Source organism: Bos indicus x Bos taurus, chromosome 18 (genome assembly GCF_003369695.1).
Source record: "Bos indicus x Bos taurus breed Angus x Brahman F1 hybrid chromosome 18, Bos_hybrid_MaternalHap_v2.0, whole genome shotgun sequence".
Lineage (NCBI taxonomy): Eukaryota > Metazoa > Chordata > Mammalia > Artiodactyla > Bovidae > Bos > Bos indicus x Bos taurus.
This window is the reverse complement of record NC_040093.1, coordinates 11,179,791-11,199,335: the sequence shown is the minus strand read 5'-3', so window position 1 is coordinate 11,199,335 and position 19,545 is coordinate 11,179,791. Positions and strand designations below refer to the sequence as shown.

Genomic DNA, 19,545 nt, shown 5'->3' with positions numbered 1-19,545 from the left:
CAGTGGAGAGGCCAGTGCGGCTGGATCTGAGGGATCAAGGGGGAGAGAGGGAGGAGAGGACAGAGGGAGCCTGCAGATCTTTCAGGGCCTTCTGGTCCACACTGAAGGCTTTGGCTTCTGCTTTGAGTGAAAGAAGAACCATGGAGGGCTGTGAACAGAGGAGTTTTCATGCACTCGTTTCCGTAATTATTATGATTACTTATAATTAAAATTAATATTGTTGGTGGTGTTACTATTTTATTATTGCTGTTTCCATGTCAGGAAGGGAGACAGGGGTGGAGTTTGAAGGCAGGACTGGGAACCCGCGCGCGCACCCATTTCGCAAAGGCACCGTGACTGTCTCCACCAGAGGGCGCCAGAGGCTGGGCGCCCGGTTTGGGGATGGGGGGGCGCCTCGTCCCGCCCCCCCTTCTCTGCCCCTCCCGTCCCTCCTCCCCGTTCTGGGCCCCACCCGGCTCAGACGGCTCCGGACGGGACCGCGAGCACAGGCCGCTCCGCGGGCGCCTCCGATCCCCGCGGGACCCCCGCCCAGCTCTCCCTGCCCGGTCCTGCAGTCTGCGCGCCCCCTTGGTGAGTGACCCCCAACTGAGGCTGTCGCCTCCCAGCCTCCGCCCGTGGAGCCCTCGAGCCTGCCCTGGCTCTGGATCATTCCCCTGCTTGCCAAAGACCCTCAGTCCCCACCCCAGGCAGTGTGTAGGGGGTCTCTCAGCCCCCCGGAAACCTATCTCCCTCACTGGCCCCCACCAGTCCCTTCAATCTGTAGCAGTGTTCCCCACTCTCCTCCTCCCTTCGCGCGGCCTTCCTTGGGGTCTCCCTCCACCGCATTCATCCACCTCTGTTCCATTCCTCCTCCCACCCCAAAAGCTCCTCTCCTACCTCACCAACCCCACTGCCTGTCCAACCACCCCAAAGCGTCCTCGCTAAGATGTCCCCCAGGTCCCTCCCTGTGTAGGACACCGCCCAGGGCCCCCTCCCTCTGCCAACATCCCAGGTCTTGGCTCCAGCCTCTCCTTCACCTTTCTGGCACACCCTCCCTGAATTCTCCCCCTCCCACATATGCACACACTTTGTTTTTTTAAAGCATGGTTATGATTTTATGGATTTTAACATATTGGATGTGCAGTTAGTCTGGGTGCTCAAATTGTCCCATCTTTGGCCAGTGGGAGTCCTGTCGAGCCGGGACTCTGTCCCTGTGACATGCCCCATCCCAGTTTGAGCACTTTCCCGCTATCTGACCCAGACTCACTTGTTCTTTCCCTGCCTCAGACCCGGAATTAGCCATTTCTCCCGGAAGCCTCAGGTTCTCTTTTAGTGGAAAATGGAATTTAGAGACCCCAATCTGACCAAAAGTCGGTTCTGTGCAGAGATCAGTAAAATTATAAGCATCCACTTAGACTGATCAAGGGGGAAAAAAGAAAGAAAGCAAAGACACAAATGAATGATAATTGAGAATGAAAGGGGGAGGGAGGACATCACTACAGATACTACAGTGAATGAAAGGCCAGTAAGGGGATGTAGTGAACACAGTCTAGGTGCTGGGGGTGCTGGTTGCTGCTGGGCTGGTAATTTGTCCTCTCCCTAACTCCTTAGATCTGTGATAGGAGTGTTGGCTCTGAGGTCAGGTTATCTGGAGTCCCAGCTTGAGCACGTACTAGCAAAGTGATCTCAGGGAAGTTATACTATCTTCCTGAACCTCTATTTCCTTATCAGAAAAGTGGGGGTAATAATAGCTTTACCTTACAAGGTTGTTGTGAAGATTAAATGAGTTAGAGCAGTTTCTGGCATGCAGTGATCACAAATGTTATTATTCTCATGAATGATAACATCATGATCTGGGGGGGACCCAGGCAGTGTTGAGTTTCATTTCTCATCCTTGGGCCCACGTGTTCAGCCACTCTGTGCATCCATTTTACAGTTCCAGGTCATGAAACCCACCATCCTCTCTGCCTAAATGCCCTTGTCACTCTTCAGGAAGCAGCTCAAAAGTCAGCCCAGGGGGCTTCCCCCTGTGGCTCAGCTGGTAAAGAATCTGCCTGCAGTGCAGGAGACCTGGGTTCGATCCCTGGGATGGGAAGATCTCCTGGAGAAGGAAACAGCTACCCACTCCAGTATTCTGGCCTGGAGAGTATGTATGGGAAAAGATTCTACAGGACACAACCAAGATCTGGTACAGCCAAATAAATAATAAACGTGAAAAAAAAAAAAGTCAGCCCAGCCAGAGCTTTCCTAATCCTGTGATTGGTTCATCCTGTCCCCCTCTGGTGTCTACAAGTCTACCACCAGCTTTTCCCAGGCCTCGTTGATTGCTCCGTGCCCCAGTTCTCTCCGCACTGGAGGCTCCGAGTGTGCGGGGACTGGGCTCTGGTCTATTTTTGGATCCATACCCCTTGACACATGGTGTGATTTCAGTGAAAATTGCCAAATAATGGAAGGTGTGGGGACGGAGAAAGAAAAAGACAAAGGAATCCTTTTCTTCGGATCAGCTTCTGCATCCTTCCCCTTGTTTATCTCTTGGGCTTCCACCACCAATCTCGCTTCTTCCAGCATCTCTTTCTCTCCCTCCAGCTGGAATAATCACCTTCTTCCTCCTTCAGCCGCCAGCTCCTGCCATCCACCCTCAGTGCTCTCAGAAGCTCTCCCCCTCAACCCATCCCACCAGCCTTCCCCATCGATTCTACCTTCTGGCTCCCTTTCTTCTCCACCACCTCCTCCAGGCAGTCCCCCATCAACATCCTCTCCTCCCACAGGTAGCCCTCGCGCTGTGCATCTCCGTCAGAGCTCAGCGGGCAGCGTGCAGCCACCATGTTCAGCTGGCTGAAGCGGGGCGGGGCTCGGGGCCAGCAGCCGGAGGCCATCCGCACGGTGACCTCGGCCCTCAAGGAGCTGTACCGCGAAAAGCTGCTGCCTTTGGAGGAGCACTACCGCTTCGGGACCTTCCATTCTCCAGCCCTGGAGGATGCCGACTTCGATGGCAAGCCCATGGTGCTGGTGGCTGGCCAGTACAGCACGGGCAAGACCAGCTTCATTCAGTACCTGCTAGAGCAGGAGGTGCCCGGCTCCCGGGTGGGGCCCGAGCCCACCACCGACTGCTTCGTGGCTGTCATGCACGGTGACACCGAGGGCACCGTGCCTGGCAATGCCCTCGTCGTTGACCCGGACAAGCCCTTCCGTAAACTCAACCCCTTCGGGAATACCTTCCTCAACAGGTGTGCAGCCAGCAGCCCGGAGGGTGTCTTCCTGTCCCTGGCCCCCGTCTGTGTCCCATCCCCGCCTGTGTGTCTCTCCTTTTCAGTCCTAATCCCCTTCTCTCTACTAGAGCCTTCCTCTTCTTGCCTTCTCTCGGGGAGCAGTTTAGCCAGTGATGCCTGAGTTCGACTCCTGTCTAGCTGGGTGACTTTGGGCAAGCAACATAACCTCTCTGTTTCTTATCCTCATCTGGAAAATGGGGATAACCATAGTCCTTCCTCCATAGGGCTGTTGTGGGGACTAAATGAATGAAAACATTCAAAGTGCTTAGAACAGCACCCTGCACAAAGTAAGTGCTCAATTAACATCAGCTGTTTTTTTTTTTTTTTTTTTTTTTAATATAGTTCTTATTCTTTATCCTAATCTTCCTTTTCTCTTCCAAGATTCTTTCCCTCTCCGAATCTGATTCTCCTCCGTGCAAGTCCTGGGTTCCCTTCTCATGCGTCCCCTCCTCCTACCGGTCCCTGCATTGACCCCTGACCTTCCCTCTGCCCCAGGTTCATGTGCGCCCAGCTCCCCAATCAGGTCCTGGAGAGCATCAGCATCATCGACACCCCGGGCATCCTGTCGGGGGCCAAGCAGAGAGTGAGCCGTGGTGAGTGAGGCTGGGCTCCTGGGTCCGAGGGAGGAAGGCCCAGGGTCGCTGCTAGGACTGTGTGAGCCCTGGCCCTGAGCTAGCTGCGTAGCCGAAGGGAGCTGGTGGAAGGCTGTGACTCCTCCGAGCTGGCGCGCGCTGAAGGGTGGGGGAGGCGTGTGGATGAACACGTGTGAACCCGCTGCGGCTGCATGTCTGGGCGGGTCTGAAGGATGGAGGGGGAGAGACCAAGAAAGAGGGAGAGTCCAAGGTGGACAGAGATTCAGAGGGCGAGGCCGGGATCCAGAGAGAGGATCCGGAAAGTGGGAGACCCAGCGAGAAGGCAGAGCCTGGCGGGGAGGCCCTGGGCTCCTGTCAGCGCCTGGCTCCAGCTCTGGGCCACGGTTGGGGCTGAGGAGGGCCCGGGACGGGGAGTCTGGGCAGGGGCCAAGGGCGGCCAGGAATTTATAAACAGCTGTGCAGGGAGAGCGGCGGGGGGAGGGGGTGAATTCCAGCGGGGCCTCCGGGTGAGCCCGGCCCCCACCCCTGCCCTGCTTGGCTCGGTCTCCGCGCCGCCCCCCCATCCCCCCTCCCCGCATTTCTGTCCCTTCCACCCCTGCCCCGCGAGGCCTCAGAGGCCAGAAACTGGGGCAAAGGAGGTTGCAGTGTGGGGCAGAGGGGACCGGGAGGCGACGGTGAGGAGGCAGGGAGGCTGGGCCTCGCTCGGGCGAGGGCGCGGAGGGTTACCGGTGTCCCTGGTTGCTGCCCAGCGGGAGCCTGTCCCCGGGGAGAGAGGCAGGAGACAGCTGCAGAGGAGATCAGGGAGGGGGGAGGTGAGCTGCCAGCCCCATGGGGGAGGCAGGGGGCTGTGTGGGGGGGCGTCCCTCGGGAGAGTCAGCGGGGGCCACTCCAAGCCAGGGCGGGGGTGCCAGATGGAGGCCCAAAGGAAGTGGGGGAGAGAACCGGGGTCTCTTTCTGTGGCTGCGGGAGTAGAGGAAGAGGAGGGTGTGTCTGTCTGTCTGTCTTGAGGGTGAGTGTGTGTATGAGTGTCTGTGCCCATGTGGGTCGCTAGGTGTGACTTTGGGCAGCTCCAAGGGCCTGGGGGTGGGGGGGGGGTGGGCTTGTGGGATTGTGTGTGACTGTGACTGACCGTGTCTCTGTAGGTAGTTGTATTGTGAAACGTGTGGTTGGTGTGTTGTGCAGGGGAACTTTTATTTGACTGTGTGGATCATTTGTGTGTGTCTGGGAAGGTGTGTGGGATTCCCAGGCAGCTCAGTGGTAAAGAACCCGCCTGCCAATGCAGGAGATGCAGATTTGATCCCTGGGTCGGGAAGATGCCCTGGAGGAGGAGACGGCAACCTACTCCAGTCTTGTTGCCTGGGAAATCCCATGGACAGAGGAGTCTGGCGGACTGCATCCATGTAACTGTGGGTGTGACTCTGAAGTGTCAGCGTTGTGCTCATGGTTGTACTTGTGTGTGGCCCTGTAGGACTAAGATGATTTTGTTAGATTGGGTATAACCGCATCTCTGTATACAGTTGTGCCCTTGTGTGTACAAGTGAGGGTGTGTGTGTGTGCACAAGTGAGGGGGTGTGTGTGTGCACAAGTGAGGGTGTGTGTTTGTGCATGAGTGTATCTTTTGTGTAACTATATATGATTGCGTCTCTCGTTTGGTGGGTGTGCAGGTGTGCACAGGCTCGTTGTGTGCCTGCTGCTGTCTATCTGTTATGTTGTGTGGGTCTCACATTATCTTCACAGTTGTGTGACCCTGGATATCTGTGTAGGTTCCCAATTGCTAGCGAGGGAGTGTGTGAGGGTCTGCATCTTGTAGCAAGTGACTCGGATGGTGTCCAGGTGTATGCTTGCTCCTGAGTGCACGTGTGCACGTGCATGTGTGTGTGCACTGATGGAACATGTGGCCTCTGTGTAGAATATATGTGAATACACACGTGTGTGATTGTAGCAGAGGGGAGCCTTCTGGCAGGGTTCAAATCTGGCCTCTGCTCCTTCTCAGCTGTGAGACCTTGACCGAGCCACTTAACCTCTCCATGCCTTAGTTTTCCCACCTGTAAAATGGGAACATGATAGTCTCATGCCATACCTTGCTGCTCTCCCCAGTGGTCCAGTGGTTAGGACTCCATGCTTCCATTGCAGGGGTGCAGGTTCAACCCCAACGGGGGCCCAAGATCCTGTAGCCTGCATGCCACGTGGCGAGGCCAAAAAAAGAGTAAAAATGTGTGAGGCACTTAGAGCAGTGTGTGGCCCCCAGGAGGTGCTGGGAAGGCCCTGTGATGACTGCTTTCCCTCTGTGAGGCTGTCATCTGCACCTGGGGTGTCTGCCTGCCACGTCACCCATTCCCATGCTGACTCAACCTCCCTCCCTCCTCCCTCCCTGCGTGAGACACACTTTCCAAATCTGGATATGTGTGTGTGTGTGTGTGTGTGTGTGTGGAGACACTGGGGACAGAGGAGGGGCCCTAGCTTTGGTCCCTCTGTTGACCTGGCCCTCCCTCCCCCCAAAACAGCGTCCCCCACCCATCCCATCCCATCCAGTCCCCTGTGGCTATAGGAACCTGCTTCCGTTCAGGCAGGATGGGCCCGGCACAGCTCCCCGGCAGAGTGTAGAGGCCCCCAGGGCTGCGGCTCTGTGCTTCTGTGTCTGGAGCAAATGAACCAGTGGATTCCTTAACCACTCTGTTCCTCAGTTTCCCCTTTTGGAAGATAGGGGTCCTAAGAGTGCCTGTCTCCTGGAGTCGTTTTGAAGATTCAATGAGTTGAATCGGGGAGGGCATGAGGTGACTTCTGGTGAATCAGCGATGGCTCTCTGTCCCGCCAGTTAACTCCTCACTCCCCAGATCACCACTCAGTGTTTCCTCCTCCGGGAAGCCCTCCCTGACCACCCTCAGGCACACTCTTCCCCGGGCTCCTGCAGCTCCCTGGGTTTTCCCATCCTAGCCTCACCACTCTGGACGGTAAGCCCCGTAAGGACAGAACTGGGGCTATCTGAGCCACCCTGTGTGCCCAGCAGCTCCTGGATGGCTTCACCACAGCGTCTCACAGGCATCATGAGGAACTTTTGTGGATTGCTCGTCATGTGCCTAGCTCCGTTGGGGTTTTTTGTTTGATTTTAATGTTTATTTATTCGTTTGGTTGCATCGGGTCTTAGCTGCAGCAGGTGGCCTCCAGAGCGTGCAGGCTCAGTAGCTGCCGTGCGTAGTCACCCCACAGCATGTGGGATTTTACTTCCCCCACCAGGGATCGAACCTGTGTCCCCTGGTTTGCACGGTAGATTCTTAACCACTGGACCACCAGGAAAGTCCTTGGTTTTTTTTTTTTTTTTAAGTTTTATTGTATAATTTGCATGCCTAAAGCTCACTCCTTTTAAGTGTGTAGTTCAGAGCCAGGTACTGTTTAAGCTCTTCATATAGCTTAGCTCGTGTATTCTTTCCATCTTCACACAGTCCTAGGAGGTAGGTTCTATGATTTTACCAAAGAGGAAACTAGAGGTTCAGAGAGGTTACTTGCTTCCTTAAGGTCACCTAGCTGATGGAAGCAGAGTCGGGATTCAAACTGTGGCCTTCCCGACTGCCAAGTCAGGGGGTCTGAACGGCTCCTCTCTGCTCTCCCAGGCATTGCTTGCTGCTGAATGAATGAGTGAATGAAGAAATGAATGGTGAAAGGAATGAATGAATGGGCCCAGGAGCCAGCTGTTGGTGGGATAGGTACCCTACGAAGGCAAGGACTTTGTGCGTTCTCTGTGGGATCCCCAGTGTCCAGGACAGGGCCCAGCACACAGGAGACTCTCGGTAATTTATTGTTAATAAATTTAGAATATTTAACATCTGCTATGGCAAGACTCTAACAAGGGCCCAAGTAAAATTTTCAGTTGCTGGATGGTAGGGTGATCAGACACATCTTGAGGAGGAGTTGGGGTTGATGGTGGCATTTGGGGGACTCAGAGGTCCACAGAAGTATAGGGAGTCTATTAGTAAACATTTCACTGTTTTAATAAGGGGACCGATGCAAGCTGCTAATATTTGCCCAAAGAATGAATGGAAAGGTGAAGGGGTGATTGTCCTCTGTAGTCAGATGGCTAGAGGGCCAGAGTGATGGGGAAATTCTGGAGGCTGGGGCCTGGAGCTATTTCCCACAGACAAAATTTTCAGTGGTTAACAACCTAAACATCTGTACAGTCCAGTTTGAGCCCAAAGCAATGAATGTCTCCCAGTGGCTGAAGGCTGGGGGCTGACCTCTGCTTTGGGGGACTGGAGCCCCTGTGACTCAGTGGTAAAGAATCCGCCAGCAGGGCAGGAGATGCAAGAGACAGTTGGATCCCTGAGTGGGGAAGATCCCCTGGAGGAGGGCATGGCAACCCACTCCAGTATTCTTGCCTGGAGAATCCCATGGACAGAGGAGCCTAGGGGGCTACAATCCACGGGGTTTCAGAGTCGGACATGACTGAAGCGAGCACGTAGGCACACGCCCCTGTACCACCCTTCCCCGGCAGGCTACGACTTCCCGGCTGTGCTGCGCTGGTTCGCGGAGCGCGTGGACCTCATCATACTGCTCTTCGATGCTCACAAGCTGGAGATCTCGGACGAGTTCTCGGAGGCCATCGGCGCCCTGCGAGGCCATGAGGACAAGATCCGCGTGGTGCTCAACAAGGCCGACATGGTGGAGACGCAGCAGCTGATGCGTGTCTACGGGGCGCTCATGTGGGCGCTGGGCAAGGTGGTGGGCACACCCGAGGTGCTGCGCGTCTATATCGGCTCCTTCTGGTCCCAGCCCCTGCTGGTACCTGACAACCGGCGCCTCTTCGAGCTGGAGGAACAAGACCTTTTCCGCGACATCCAGGGCCTGCCGCGCCACGCTGCGCTGCGCAAGCTCAATGATCTGGTGAAGAGAGCCCGGCTGGTGCGGGTGAGCAGGGATGGGGGATGGGGAGGCAGCGGCCGCTCTTACCTTTCTCTGATCCTCCTCTACTTGGCTGCTGGTCCCTGATCTGGCATCAGCTATCTGATGAGTTAGTTCACTAATCTGAGAAAGTTCTCCTGTTGTGCCTGGCCCTCTCTGCCAGGTGGTACTGGGAAGGGAGCTCTGACCACGGCAGTCCAAGGGAGAATACCGTTTCATCCCCAGAGTGACCACCCAGCATGGTCAGGGCTGAGAACTTGGGAGCCCAGGGGAAATCCTGGAGAACTTCTTGGAGGAGAGGGCATCTGAGCTGCAAACTGGAGGATTATGAGGATGAGGAGGGAAAAGGATTCTAGAAAATGGGGCCAGAAGAGGGGAAATGCCAGTGTTGAAGCCAGTGTAGATGGTGGGAGTAACTGCATCTGAGGGGTGGGGGTGGGGTGGGGTGGGGTGGGGTGGGTGAGAGTCAGATCACCCGGGACTGTGGTCTGGAACCTGTGCTTTGTCCCAAGGGCACTGGGGAGCCATGGAAAGACTCAGGGTAGGGGAAGGACAGGGTCAGACCCTCCCTGCCTTCTGCAGGGTGGATTCAAGGGCAGTAAGACTGGGTTCCCATACTAAGGAGGAGGCTGAGGGACCGAGGAACAAGGAGAAGCCTGGGGAGCACTGGTTTAAGAGCGTTTCTGGAGGCCGAATGGAACATTCACAGGAGAGGCTGCCAGCCAGGCTGGAGGTGGGGCAGGAAGCGGAGCAGGCAAGGAGGCCTGGAAGGTTATGGGGGGTGGAGGAGCCTGAGGTGTTGGTTTAAGGAGCAGCAGAGGTGGTGAGTCAGAGCCCCCCCCCCCCCCCCCCCCCCCCCCCCCCCCCCCCCCCCGCCCAGGAATCCTCCTTAGGAGGGAGCGGCCCAGTGTGGTCAGCTCCTGAAGCCTCCAGAAAACACCTTTCGCTCCTCTGCCCAGGCCCTGGACTGTCTCTGTCCGTCTCTCTAGATCTCCTCATTTCTACCTCTTTCTGTTTTTTTCTCTTTTTCTTTTTTCCCTCATCATTCTCTTTTCTCTTTCTCTCCTCTCTCCATCCTCTCCCTCCCTCGGTCTCCCCCTTGGTTCACCCGCTTCCCCCACGGACCCGGTCCTGCAGGCCCCTCGGGGAAGCTGCTCCCGCAGTAGCGGGAGCTAGAACCCCAAGGTCCGTGGGACCGAGGGGCAGGGTGGGGCCGGACACCTGGTGCCCCCACCACGCAGGAGGCGGCTCCGGAAACCCAGACAAACCCCGGAGTCCCGGACCCGCGCCCAGGCTCAGCCCGCCCACCCACCTTATCTCTTCCTGGCACCTTCCCCCGCTTCCTCTCTGGAAAAGCCATTAGCGTTCTCCCTTCTCGCGTCTTCTGGGCTTCAGAAGAGCGGCCCTTAGGCCCCGCCCCCCATCCCCATTGGCCCGCTCTCGCAGGCCCCACCCACCGGCCTGGCCACACCCCTGTCCTGATTGGCCCCTTCAGACCTACCCCCTTGGCACCCACACCTTGCTCCTGCAGCTACTCTGTGGCTCCCCAGTTGCCCCTCAAGATACGGGATCTACTGTGACCGAGCCTCGGTGCCCTTCCTCTGCCCTGTGTCACCCGCTCATCCCCCCCCCCCCGCCCCCGCCACACCTGGTCCAGCCATCACACAGCCGCCCACACCATTCACCTCTGCACATGTTTTTCCCCAACAGTACAAGGCCTCTCCTCACTCTTGGTAACTACCCCTCTATGCCTCAGTTTCCCTGTCTGTAACGATCTAGGATGTGGGTGAGCCCTCTGGCTCTGCCCTTTGTTTGAAGCGACAGCTGCTTTTTAGAAGGAGTGATTTCCATGGGCTGTGTGACGCTTGAGCACAGGTCAAGACCCTTGATGGGCAGAGTCTTGGGAGGTTCTAATTCTAAAGAGGCCAGGGTGCCCTGAGCCTTCCTACAGAGCTCTCTGAGGCAGCTCAGTAGCTTTCATTCCACAGTAACTGAGCGCCGACACTGTGCTCCTGTACTGTTCTAAACCCTGGGGATGCCGCAGGAAACAGAAGCAGATAGTTTCTTTCCTTGTAGAATTGCTTTTTAATAGGGAAGTGAGTATTAAACAAATTCAGCTCTAATACACTGAGTGTGATAAGGATTATGAAGAAACATGAAGCAGAGGAGAGACTGGTGGGCTATTTAAGGGACTAGGGTCATCAAGGAGGGTCTCCTGGAGGAGGTGACTCTTGAGCAGAGAACTAAATGAGGGGAAGGGGTGAGCAGAGTGGAGATATGGGGGAAACTGTACCCAGGCAGAGGGAACAGCAAGTGCAAAGGCCCTGAAACCAGGACATGCTTGAATATGGAGCCCAGGGTGGCTGGAGGAGACAGGATGGTGGAGATGAAAGGATATGAGGATTCAAATCCAGCCAAGGTGTCACCAGAATGTTTAGCATTCTAAACCTATGACTCACTAAAAGGAATTTTTAACGAGTGTTTCTAATTGAACATTTAAGACCATCTCATGGGGAAGCACTCATGTACTGTCAAAGGTGCCCCTTCCCACCCCTGACCCTGACAGCCCTCAGGTTCTCTTTCCCGCAGACAACCCCCAGGAATAGTTTCTTCTGTCTTTTTCCACATACATTCTATTTTCACTTAAGCATATCCATTTAATTATTGAGCTTCCTATTTAAAAAAATAGGGCTTCCCTGGTGGCTCAGATGGCAAAGAATCTGCCTGCAATGCGGGAGACCTGGGTTCCATCCCTGGGTGGGGAAGATCCCCTGGAGGAGGGCATGGCAACCCACTCCAGTATTCTTGCCTGGAGAATCCCATGGACAGAGGAGCCTGGCGGGCTACAGTCCATGGGGTCGCAGAGTCAGACACAACTGAGTGACTAAGCACAGCACATTTAAAAACAGGACATATGAATGCTGGTTTTCTCTCCTCGTTTACTTTTTGATAGCATACGAGATTGTGGCTCAGAGGTTCTCAAGTTCACTGGTTTACTTCACAAATATTTCTTGAGTCTTTTCTCTGCACACTGTGCCAGCGCTGGGGACAGAGGAAACAAAAAGGTCCCAGCCCTCCTGGAGCGCATTCTGATGAAAGGAGACAGAATAAGTAAATAATGATGGATTGCGATAAGTGCTGTGAATGAAACAATGAAAGTAAAGATAGAGAGAAATTGGATGGTGGTGCTTGGGGCACCCGCTTCCCACAGGATGGTCTCTGAGGAGGTGACATCAGAAGGAAGCTGAAGGGTGGGATTTCCCCAGTGGCCGGGCTGTTAAGCCTCTGCCTTCCAGTGCAGGGGGCACGAGCTCAATCCCTGGTTGGGGAACTAAGAACTAAGATCCACGTGTAGCCTGGTGCGGCCAAAAAAGAAAAAAGGAAGCTGAAGGACTCAGTTGTTGGAAGACCAGGGCGGAATTCCAGGCAGAGGGTAGCATGTGCAAAGGCCTTGATGTAGGAGAGTTTTGCAGGCTGATTTTAAAAACAAAAGGAAGGCTGTTGAGGAAGCTTAAGCAGATAGGGGCAGGGGGCAAGGCATGTCGAGCAGTGCTTCTCAAACCTTTCCATCTCAGGACATCATCACACTCTTAAACATTATGGAAGACCCCAAAGAGTTTGTATATACACAGATTAGATCTTTCTGTATTAACCGTATTAGGACACTGAGGGAATTCCCTGGTGGTCCAGAGGTTAACACTTGGGGCTTTCACCGCCATGGCCTGAGTTCAGTCCCTGGTTAAGATCCCACAAGCCTCGTGGCGCAGCCCAAAAAGAAAAAGTTAAAACTGAGAAACGTTTCACTTTCTCTCATAATATTAATTAACCAACAATACTTATATCAGCCTCACCATGAGGCTTGTAGGATCTTACTTCCCCGACCAGGGATTGAACCTGAGCCCTTGGCAGTGAAAGTGTAGAGTCCTAACCACTGGACCACCGGGGATTCCCAAACAATACTTACATACTTAATAGTAGATAACAATTTATTATAAATGTTATCAATACATTATTGATCATGCCAATGTATATTAACAGATATTGATAGTCTTATCAAATCATTTAAAATAGCAAGAAAAACCTATTGCCTGTTAACCTAAGTAGCAGATGGTTTGGGCTTCCCTGGTGGCTGAGATGATAAAGAATCTGCCTGCAATGCAGGAGACCTGGGTTTGATCTCTGGGTCAGGAAGATCCCCTGTAGAAGGAAATGGCAACCCACTCCAGTATTCCTGCCTGGAGAATCCCATGGACAGAGGAGCCTAGTGGGCTCCAGCCCATGGGGTTGCAGAGTCAGACATGACTGAGCGACTAAGCACAGAACCACACAACAGATGTTTTATGAAAATTAACTGTTTTCCAAAACCCCCCAAAAAACAACTTAGAGAGGACAGTGGCCCTGTTTTGCATGTTTGCAAATCTTTTTAATGTCTGGCTTCAAAGGTGACATCTGGATTCGAACATCTGTTTCTACATTCAGTTAGTTGCAGTATCTTTTAGCCTTTAAAAATTCCACGATTCACTCAGGAGGGAATGAAGGTAAAAAGACAAATAGCACCTCAGCATTCTTGTGAAAGTAGTTTTGAGTGTGCGACCCCCTTAAAGAGTCTTGGGGACCCCCTGGGGATTCCCCGGACCACACTTGGAGAATTGCTGCCATAAGGCCTTGGCGGCTGTGGGAGGAATTTTGCACTTGGATAAGAAGCAAATTGAAACTTGGGAGCAGTGGCTCATGGTCTGGCACTTGTTCCTAAAAAAACAAAAAACTCCAGCTGCTGCTTCACAGGGAAAGGATTGAAGGGGCCAGAGGGTGAGCCAGGAGTCCAGTGGGGTGACAGGTGTGTCCCCCACCAGGCAAGAGATGGTGAGGTGGGGAGAAATGGAAAAATGGGAGAGAGTTCAAAGGAGTTCAAAGGAACGACTGATGAAATGGATGTGACCAATGAGACTGCTAAGTCACTTCAGTCGTGTCCGACTCTGTGTGACCCCATAGACGGCAGCCACCAGGCTCCCCCATCCTTGGGATTCTCCAGGCAAGAACACTGGAGTGGGTTGCCATTACCTTCTCCAATGCATGAAAGTGAAAAGTTAAAGTGAAGTCGCTCAGTTGTGTCCAACTCTTAGTGACCCCATGGACTGCAACCTACCAGGCTCCTCCATACATGGGATTTTCCAAGCAAAGTTCTGGAGTGGGGTGCCATTGCCTTCTCCAATGAGAAGGGAGGATCAAATCAGGAGTAATTTCCAGATCTCTGGGCTCCACTGGGCAGGCAGAGGTGGGGGGGGTGCCATTTGCCTCCAGAGATGGGCACAGCTGAGGGTGACACGGCCGGGCGGGGCCTGAATTCCACCGCGGGCGTCCCTGAGATGGAGCTGTCCAGGAATGTTGACAAGGCAATCGGCTCTGAGTCTAGCTCCAGGGAGAGGCCGAGGCTGGTATGTAGACTTGGCAGTGGACATGGAGGGATGTTGAAGCCACGGGAGGGGCTGAGAGGAGAGGGGAGAGCCCCTGTACCCACGGCAGCAGCAGCTCGCCTGTAACTGTTAGAAATTCATACTCTCAGGCCCCATGCCGGACCTGGTAACTTGGAAACTCCAGCCAACCCATGTTTTAAGGAGCCCTCCTGGGTGACAGAGGCAGGCTCAGGCAAGAACTCTCCTCCCTACAGGTTCACGCCTACATCATCAGCTACCTGAAGAAGGAGATGCCCTCCGTGTTTGGGAAGGAAAACAAGAAGAAGCAGCTGATCCTCAAGCTGCCCGTCATCTTCGCCAAGATTCAGTTGGAGCATCACATATCTCCTGGCGACTTCCCGGACTGCCAGAAGATGCAGGTGGGTGGACGCCCAGGAGGGAGGGGCAAGGGGTGATGGGAAGGTCAACTCCCGTAGGCTCAGGATGGGGCCTTGAAAACTAGAGGGATGGATGGCAGGTTCCTGAAAGCACCTCCCACAAATGGTTCCGTGAGAGTATGGTTGTGTGAGTTAGGATAAGGGAGTGAAGAGAAAACCCAAAGTAATAGTAGCCTAATTAGGACTAGAAGTTTATTTCTCTCCTTCATAAATATCCTGGAAGATGGTCCAGGGCTGGTTTTGTGCTTTACAGAACCAGTTCTCTTCTGTCCATGCCTGGCCTCCAGGCCCAAGAACTCCTCATGGTACAAAATGGCTGTGGAAACTCCAGCCATTGTGTCTGCATTCCAGCCAGCAAGAAGTGGGGGAGCGGGGAATTAATGGTACAATCTCTCTAAGAACACTTTTTAGAGCAGTGCCATCCAATACTGCTTTCTATGATGATGGAAATGTTCTATTCTGTGCTGTCCAATGTAGTAGGCACTAGCCACATTAAACCTGAAATTTTAGGTTTTAACTAATTTAAATAACCATATGTGGCTACTATATTGAACAGGGTAATTCTGTATTTGCAAGTGCAACCTGTGCTGACTTCTGGTTGGCCAGAACATAGTCACATGGCCACAGTGCTGCAAGGGAAGCTAGGAAGTGTAGTTTTTCCTCTAGGTGCTTAGGTAACTCGGGGATTCTATACTGAGGAGGAAGGGAAGATGGATATTGGGGGATCACTGAAGGCTCCTCCCATGTTCAGGCCTAGGATTAACCAGTGACATGGAAAGCACTGGGTCTGGGGGTGGCAGCCTGGGGTAGATGGAGAGCCGCTGGAGGTGGGCCCGGGCAGGAGCAACCAGTGGACATGGGGACAGAGATACGAGCTCAGGCATGGAGATGAGGACTAGCCCCTTGCCCAGGCTCTGCTTTGAGGCTGTGTTGGGGTGATACTCAAAGCCTGTGACCTTTGGGTTTGCGATGTTTCTACTCCAAGACTGAGGAATTATAGTACAGTGAAATTCCTCTTGGCCACTGACTAGCTCCATGAACCTGTGCAAGTCACTTACCTTTCCTGAGCCTCAGTTTCTTCAACTGGAAAATGGGCATCATCCTGATTGTATCTACCCTGAATGCTGAATTGACTGGTGTTAGTGACTTCCTTAGGACAGTATCTAGCACTGAGTTTGGGCTGGATCAAGGTTTCTCAACCTCTGAGCTACTGACATTTGGGACTAGATAATTCTTCACTGTAGGGGGCTGTCTTGTGCATTGCAGCCCCCTGTGTTTAGCAGCATCCCTGGGCTCTACTCACTAGATGTCAGTAGCACTCCCAAATTACGACAATCAAAAACATCTCCAGATAGTGCCCACTGTCCCCTGGGGGATACCACCATCCCTGGCTGAGAGCCGCTGGACTCGATAAAGAGCAGCTGTGAAGATTACAGTTACGTTTACTGAGCACTTGATCCAGATGAATTCATTTAGCCTTTGCCACCTCCCAATGAGGGCAGTGCTAGTTCTCAACCTGTTTTACACATCTGAAAACTGACAGGGAAACCAGAGAGGTCAAGTCACTTTCCTGAGGATGCACAGCTCCCAAGTTGGGTTGGAACCTGGGCAGTCTGGCCTTAGAGTCCTTCTCACTCACAACCATCACACCCCTGTCACTTTTTTGTTGTTATGATTTTTTTTCTGGCTAGGCTGGGTCTTCATTGCTGCTCAGGCTTTTCTGTAATTGTGGCGAGCAGGGGTTACTCTGGTTGTGGCGCATGGGCTTCTCACCGCGGTGGCTTCTCTCGTTTCGGAGCACAGGCTTCAGTAGTTGCTGCACCTGGGCTCAGTAGTTGCGGCTCTCAGGCTCCAGAGCACAGGCTCAATAGTGTGGCACTTGGGCTTAGGTGCTCCGAGGCATGCGGGATCGTCTCAGATCAGGGATCAAACCCATGACTCCGGCATTGGGAGACAGAGCCTTTACCACTGAGCCCCACCAGGGAAGCCCCCACACCCTTGTCTCTTTATGGTCTCTTATGATCTTTATATACCTTGGCTCTGGAAATTTAACGTGGCGCCAGAATGTGGATTAGTCTTTGCAGCGACTGTCCTGGTGCAACTGACTTAGCAACGGTGCACGTGAGGAGCAGGGTGACCACAGACTCTGCCCAGCAGGGGCTCAGCTCTTGCACCAGATGACTTCTTGCCTGGGGCCAGGATTTGGGGGTGGGGTGGGGTGGTGGGGGCGGTCCCAGGATCTCCTGATGACTTGTCCATCCCAAACCTAACCACCAAATAAGGAGCAAGCCGCTTAGCCCTTTCTGTGTGGTGGGGTAACAAAGCCAGTAGGGTGGCAGGAATCGCATTTTCTTAATTTGCATGATGGTCGGGGGTGCTGGCTGGGCGCTGGGGTGCCTAGCGGGTGGGCAGGGCTGAGGGCTGTGCTCTGGTAAAGCTCATGTCACCATGTTGAAATCCTCCTCCACTGGCTGGCAGATGGCTGCTGCTCTGAGTCAGAGGTCCCTGTTCTCCCTCTCGTCCAGTGAGTCATGGGGCGGTGGGACCTTGCTGCCAAGTCTGTACTGAGTGGTGGGTACCCAGGTGAATTGGGGTGTTCCCCCATAATCAGATACTTCTGCCCGTCTCCATCAAGAGCTGCCTGAGTGTCCTGGAGCCAGCATGGGGCTGGGGGACCTGGGGATGGTGCCTCCTGACTTCTCTGTGTCTCTCCCTCCACCCCTGCCACCTCCCTGCAATCAGGAGCTGCTGATGGCTCATGACTTCACCAAGTTCCACTCGTTGAAGCCAAAGCTGCTGGAGGCCCTGGATGAGATGCTGACCCACGACATCGCCAAGCTCATGCCCCTGCTCCGGCAGGAGGAGCTGGAGAGCACGGATGTGGGTGTGCAGGGGGGCGCTTTCGAGGGCACCCACATGGGTCCCTTCGTGGAGCGGGGGCCTGATGAGGCCCTGGAGGACGGAGAGGAGGGCTCGGATGATGACGCCGAGTGGGTGGTGACCAAGGACAAGTCCAAGTACGACGAGATCTTCTACAACCTGGCGCCGGCCGACGGCAAGCTGAGTGGTACCAAGGCCAAGACCTGGATGGTGGGCACCAAGCTCCCCAATTCCGTGCTGGGCCGCATCTGGAAGCTGAGCGATGTTGACCGCGATGGCATGCTGGACGACGAGGAGTTCGCCCTGGCCAGCCACCTCATCGAGGCCAAGCTCGAGGGCCACGGGCTGCCCACCAACCTGCCCCGCCGCCTGGTGCCACCCTCCAAGCGGCGCCACAAGGGCTCAGCCGAGTGAGCCAGCCCCCCGCCCCACCCTCGCCTGCCCGTTCTCCCTCCCTCTCGCCCTGCTGTGGCTCCCCAGCTCTGGATGGCTGCACACACATCTCCACCCCCGCCCACAAGCGCGCTCCCTGCCCACTCTCCCAGCTGTAAGGATGGGGGTCCCTCTGCCCCCACCCCCCACCGTCAAACAGTGGGGACCAGGGGAGGGGCAAGGCTTCTCTGCCCACACTCCACGCCTATAGCCTCACGTTACACGTAGCACGTCATTCCGACACTAACACACGGAAGCACCCATCCGTGCCTCATTCATTCACGTATTTATTGAGCACCTTCAATGTTCAGGGCTCTTTCTAGACACTGGGGAGTAAAACAGACACATTTATCTGCTGCTCTCATGGAGCTGACATTCTCAGGAGAGAGCATGCCTAAGGGTCACTCACACTCAGACACACACCCAGCCCCAACCAGTCTGATCCCTGGTTCTGAGCGAGACCCCTCGCCTATCCCCATAAGTGAGCCGCCGCTTGGTTGAAATGACTAACACAGGGGCCCCACCGCCCCACTTCCTCTTGCCCATCGGGGCAAGGCCCCTTCACCCCATCGGGTCCTCAGGACCACCGGGGGCTCAGAGCCGGGAGATGCAACCTCCTACTTCCTCCGCGGGACCCCTCTTAGCCCCGCCCCCCATTCCGGCCACACCCCTTTCTTGACTAAGGATCCTCAGTTGACGAAAAGCCCCCTCCACGCCTGTTCCTCCCAGACCCGCGCACACTCTGAGGCCTTCTGTCCTCTACTGCTCACCTGCTCTGGACTGAAAGCCTGGCCTGCTACCCGCCCCCCAGGCTCCCCACAACTGATGGTCTGCATTTTAGACGGCGGGGGTACGGCCTTTCCGCCCACCGTCCATATTTAAGTGGAGCCCCTGCCAGATAGGAAAGCCCCAGGACGTCATTTTAGTCCCCTTTTCAGGGACGTCGTGGGGGGAGGGGTTCTTGGTGCTACAGCCCTCCCTCCCCTCCCCTAAAAGGAACTCTCACCCCCCACTACACACACCTTTCCCTGCCTTCAACACACTTTAGTGCTTGACCCTGGTGGGGGAGCCCACGGAAAAGATGGGGGGAAGAGCGAAATAGATGGGGATGACGCCCCCTCCAGGGAGCTCGCTGGGATTTCCACGCCCATCACCCCTCGCCCCGTGCCCCGGAGCGGACTGTGAACGGAACAGCGTTCCCAGAGTGCAAATAAAGCCAAGGCTTCTTTCCCAGTGCGAGTCTGGCTGTCTTGGGATGGGATGAGGGCAGGGATCGCTCTCGGCCCAAACCCCCTGGGGAAGGACGACCCTGGGCAGGACTTCACGGCGGGGAGCGAGGCGGGGGGAGGGGGGGGGGTCCCTCCAAGCTCTCAGGGGCGGAGGTGGAGGCCATGACTCAATGCATCGGGAGCCTGATGACTCAGGCCTGGGCTGGGGGCCAGACCGACATATTTTCCGTAGAAAAATTACTCTGGGGCCCTCCCTCTGGGACATCCCTCCTTCCTACCTCCTGCCGTGGGAGCCTGGGAACCAAGCCCTGGGGCGTAGGGTTTTGTGTGTGTGTGTGTGTGTGTGCGCGTGTGTGTGCACCCCTGCCCTCCTCCCTCTCCTCCAACGTCCACCCACACAACCTGGGAACACAGCTCTT

The 19,545-nt window shown here is 54.9% G+C and overlaps 1 protein-coding gene across 1 annotated transcript; it reads left to right on the top strand.

The window, feature by feature from the left end:
- The first annotated feature begins 436 nt into the window (after nt 1–436).
- EHD2 (EH domain containing 2) lies at nt 437–19,130 on the top strand. The gene is made up of 6 exons (XM_027515323.1): nt 437–570; nt 2,748–3,206; nt 3,744–3,841; nt 8,328–8,740; nt 14,403–14,567; nt 17,328–19,130. Exons 2-6 carry the CDS (start codon nt 2,803–2,805, stop codon nt 17,877–17,879), a joined length of 1,632 nt encoding a protein of 543 aa, XP_027371124.1. The 5' UTR covers nt 437–570; nt 2,748–2,802; the 3' UTR covers nt 17,880–19,130.
- The last annotated feature ends 415 nt before the right edge of the window (nt 19,131–19,545 follow it).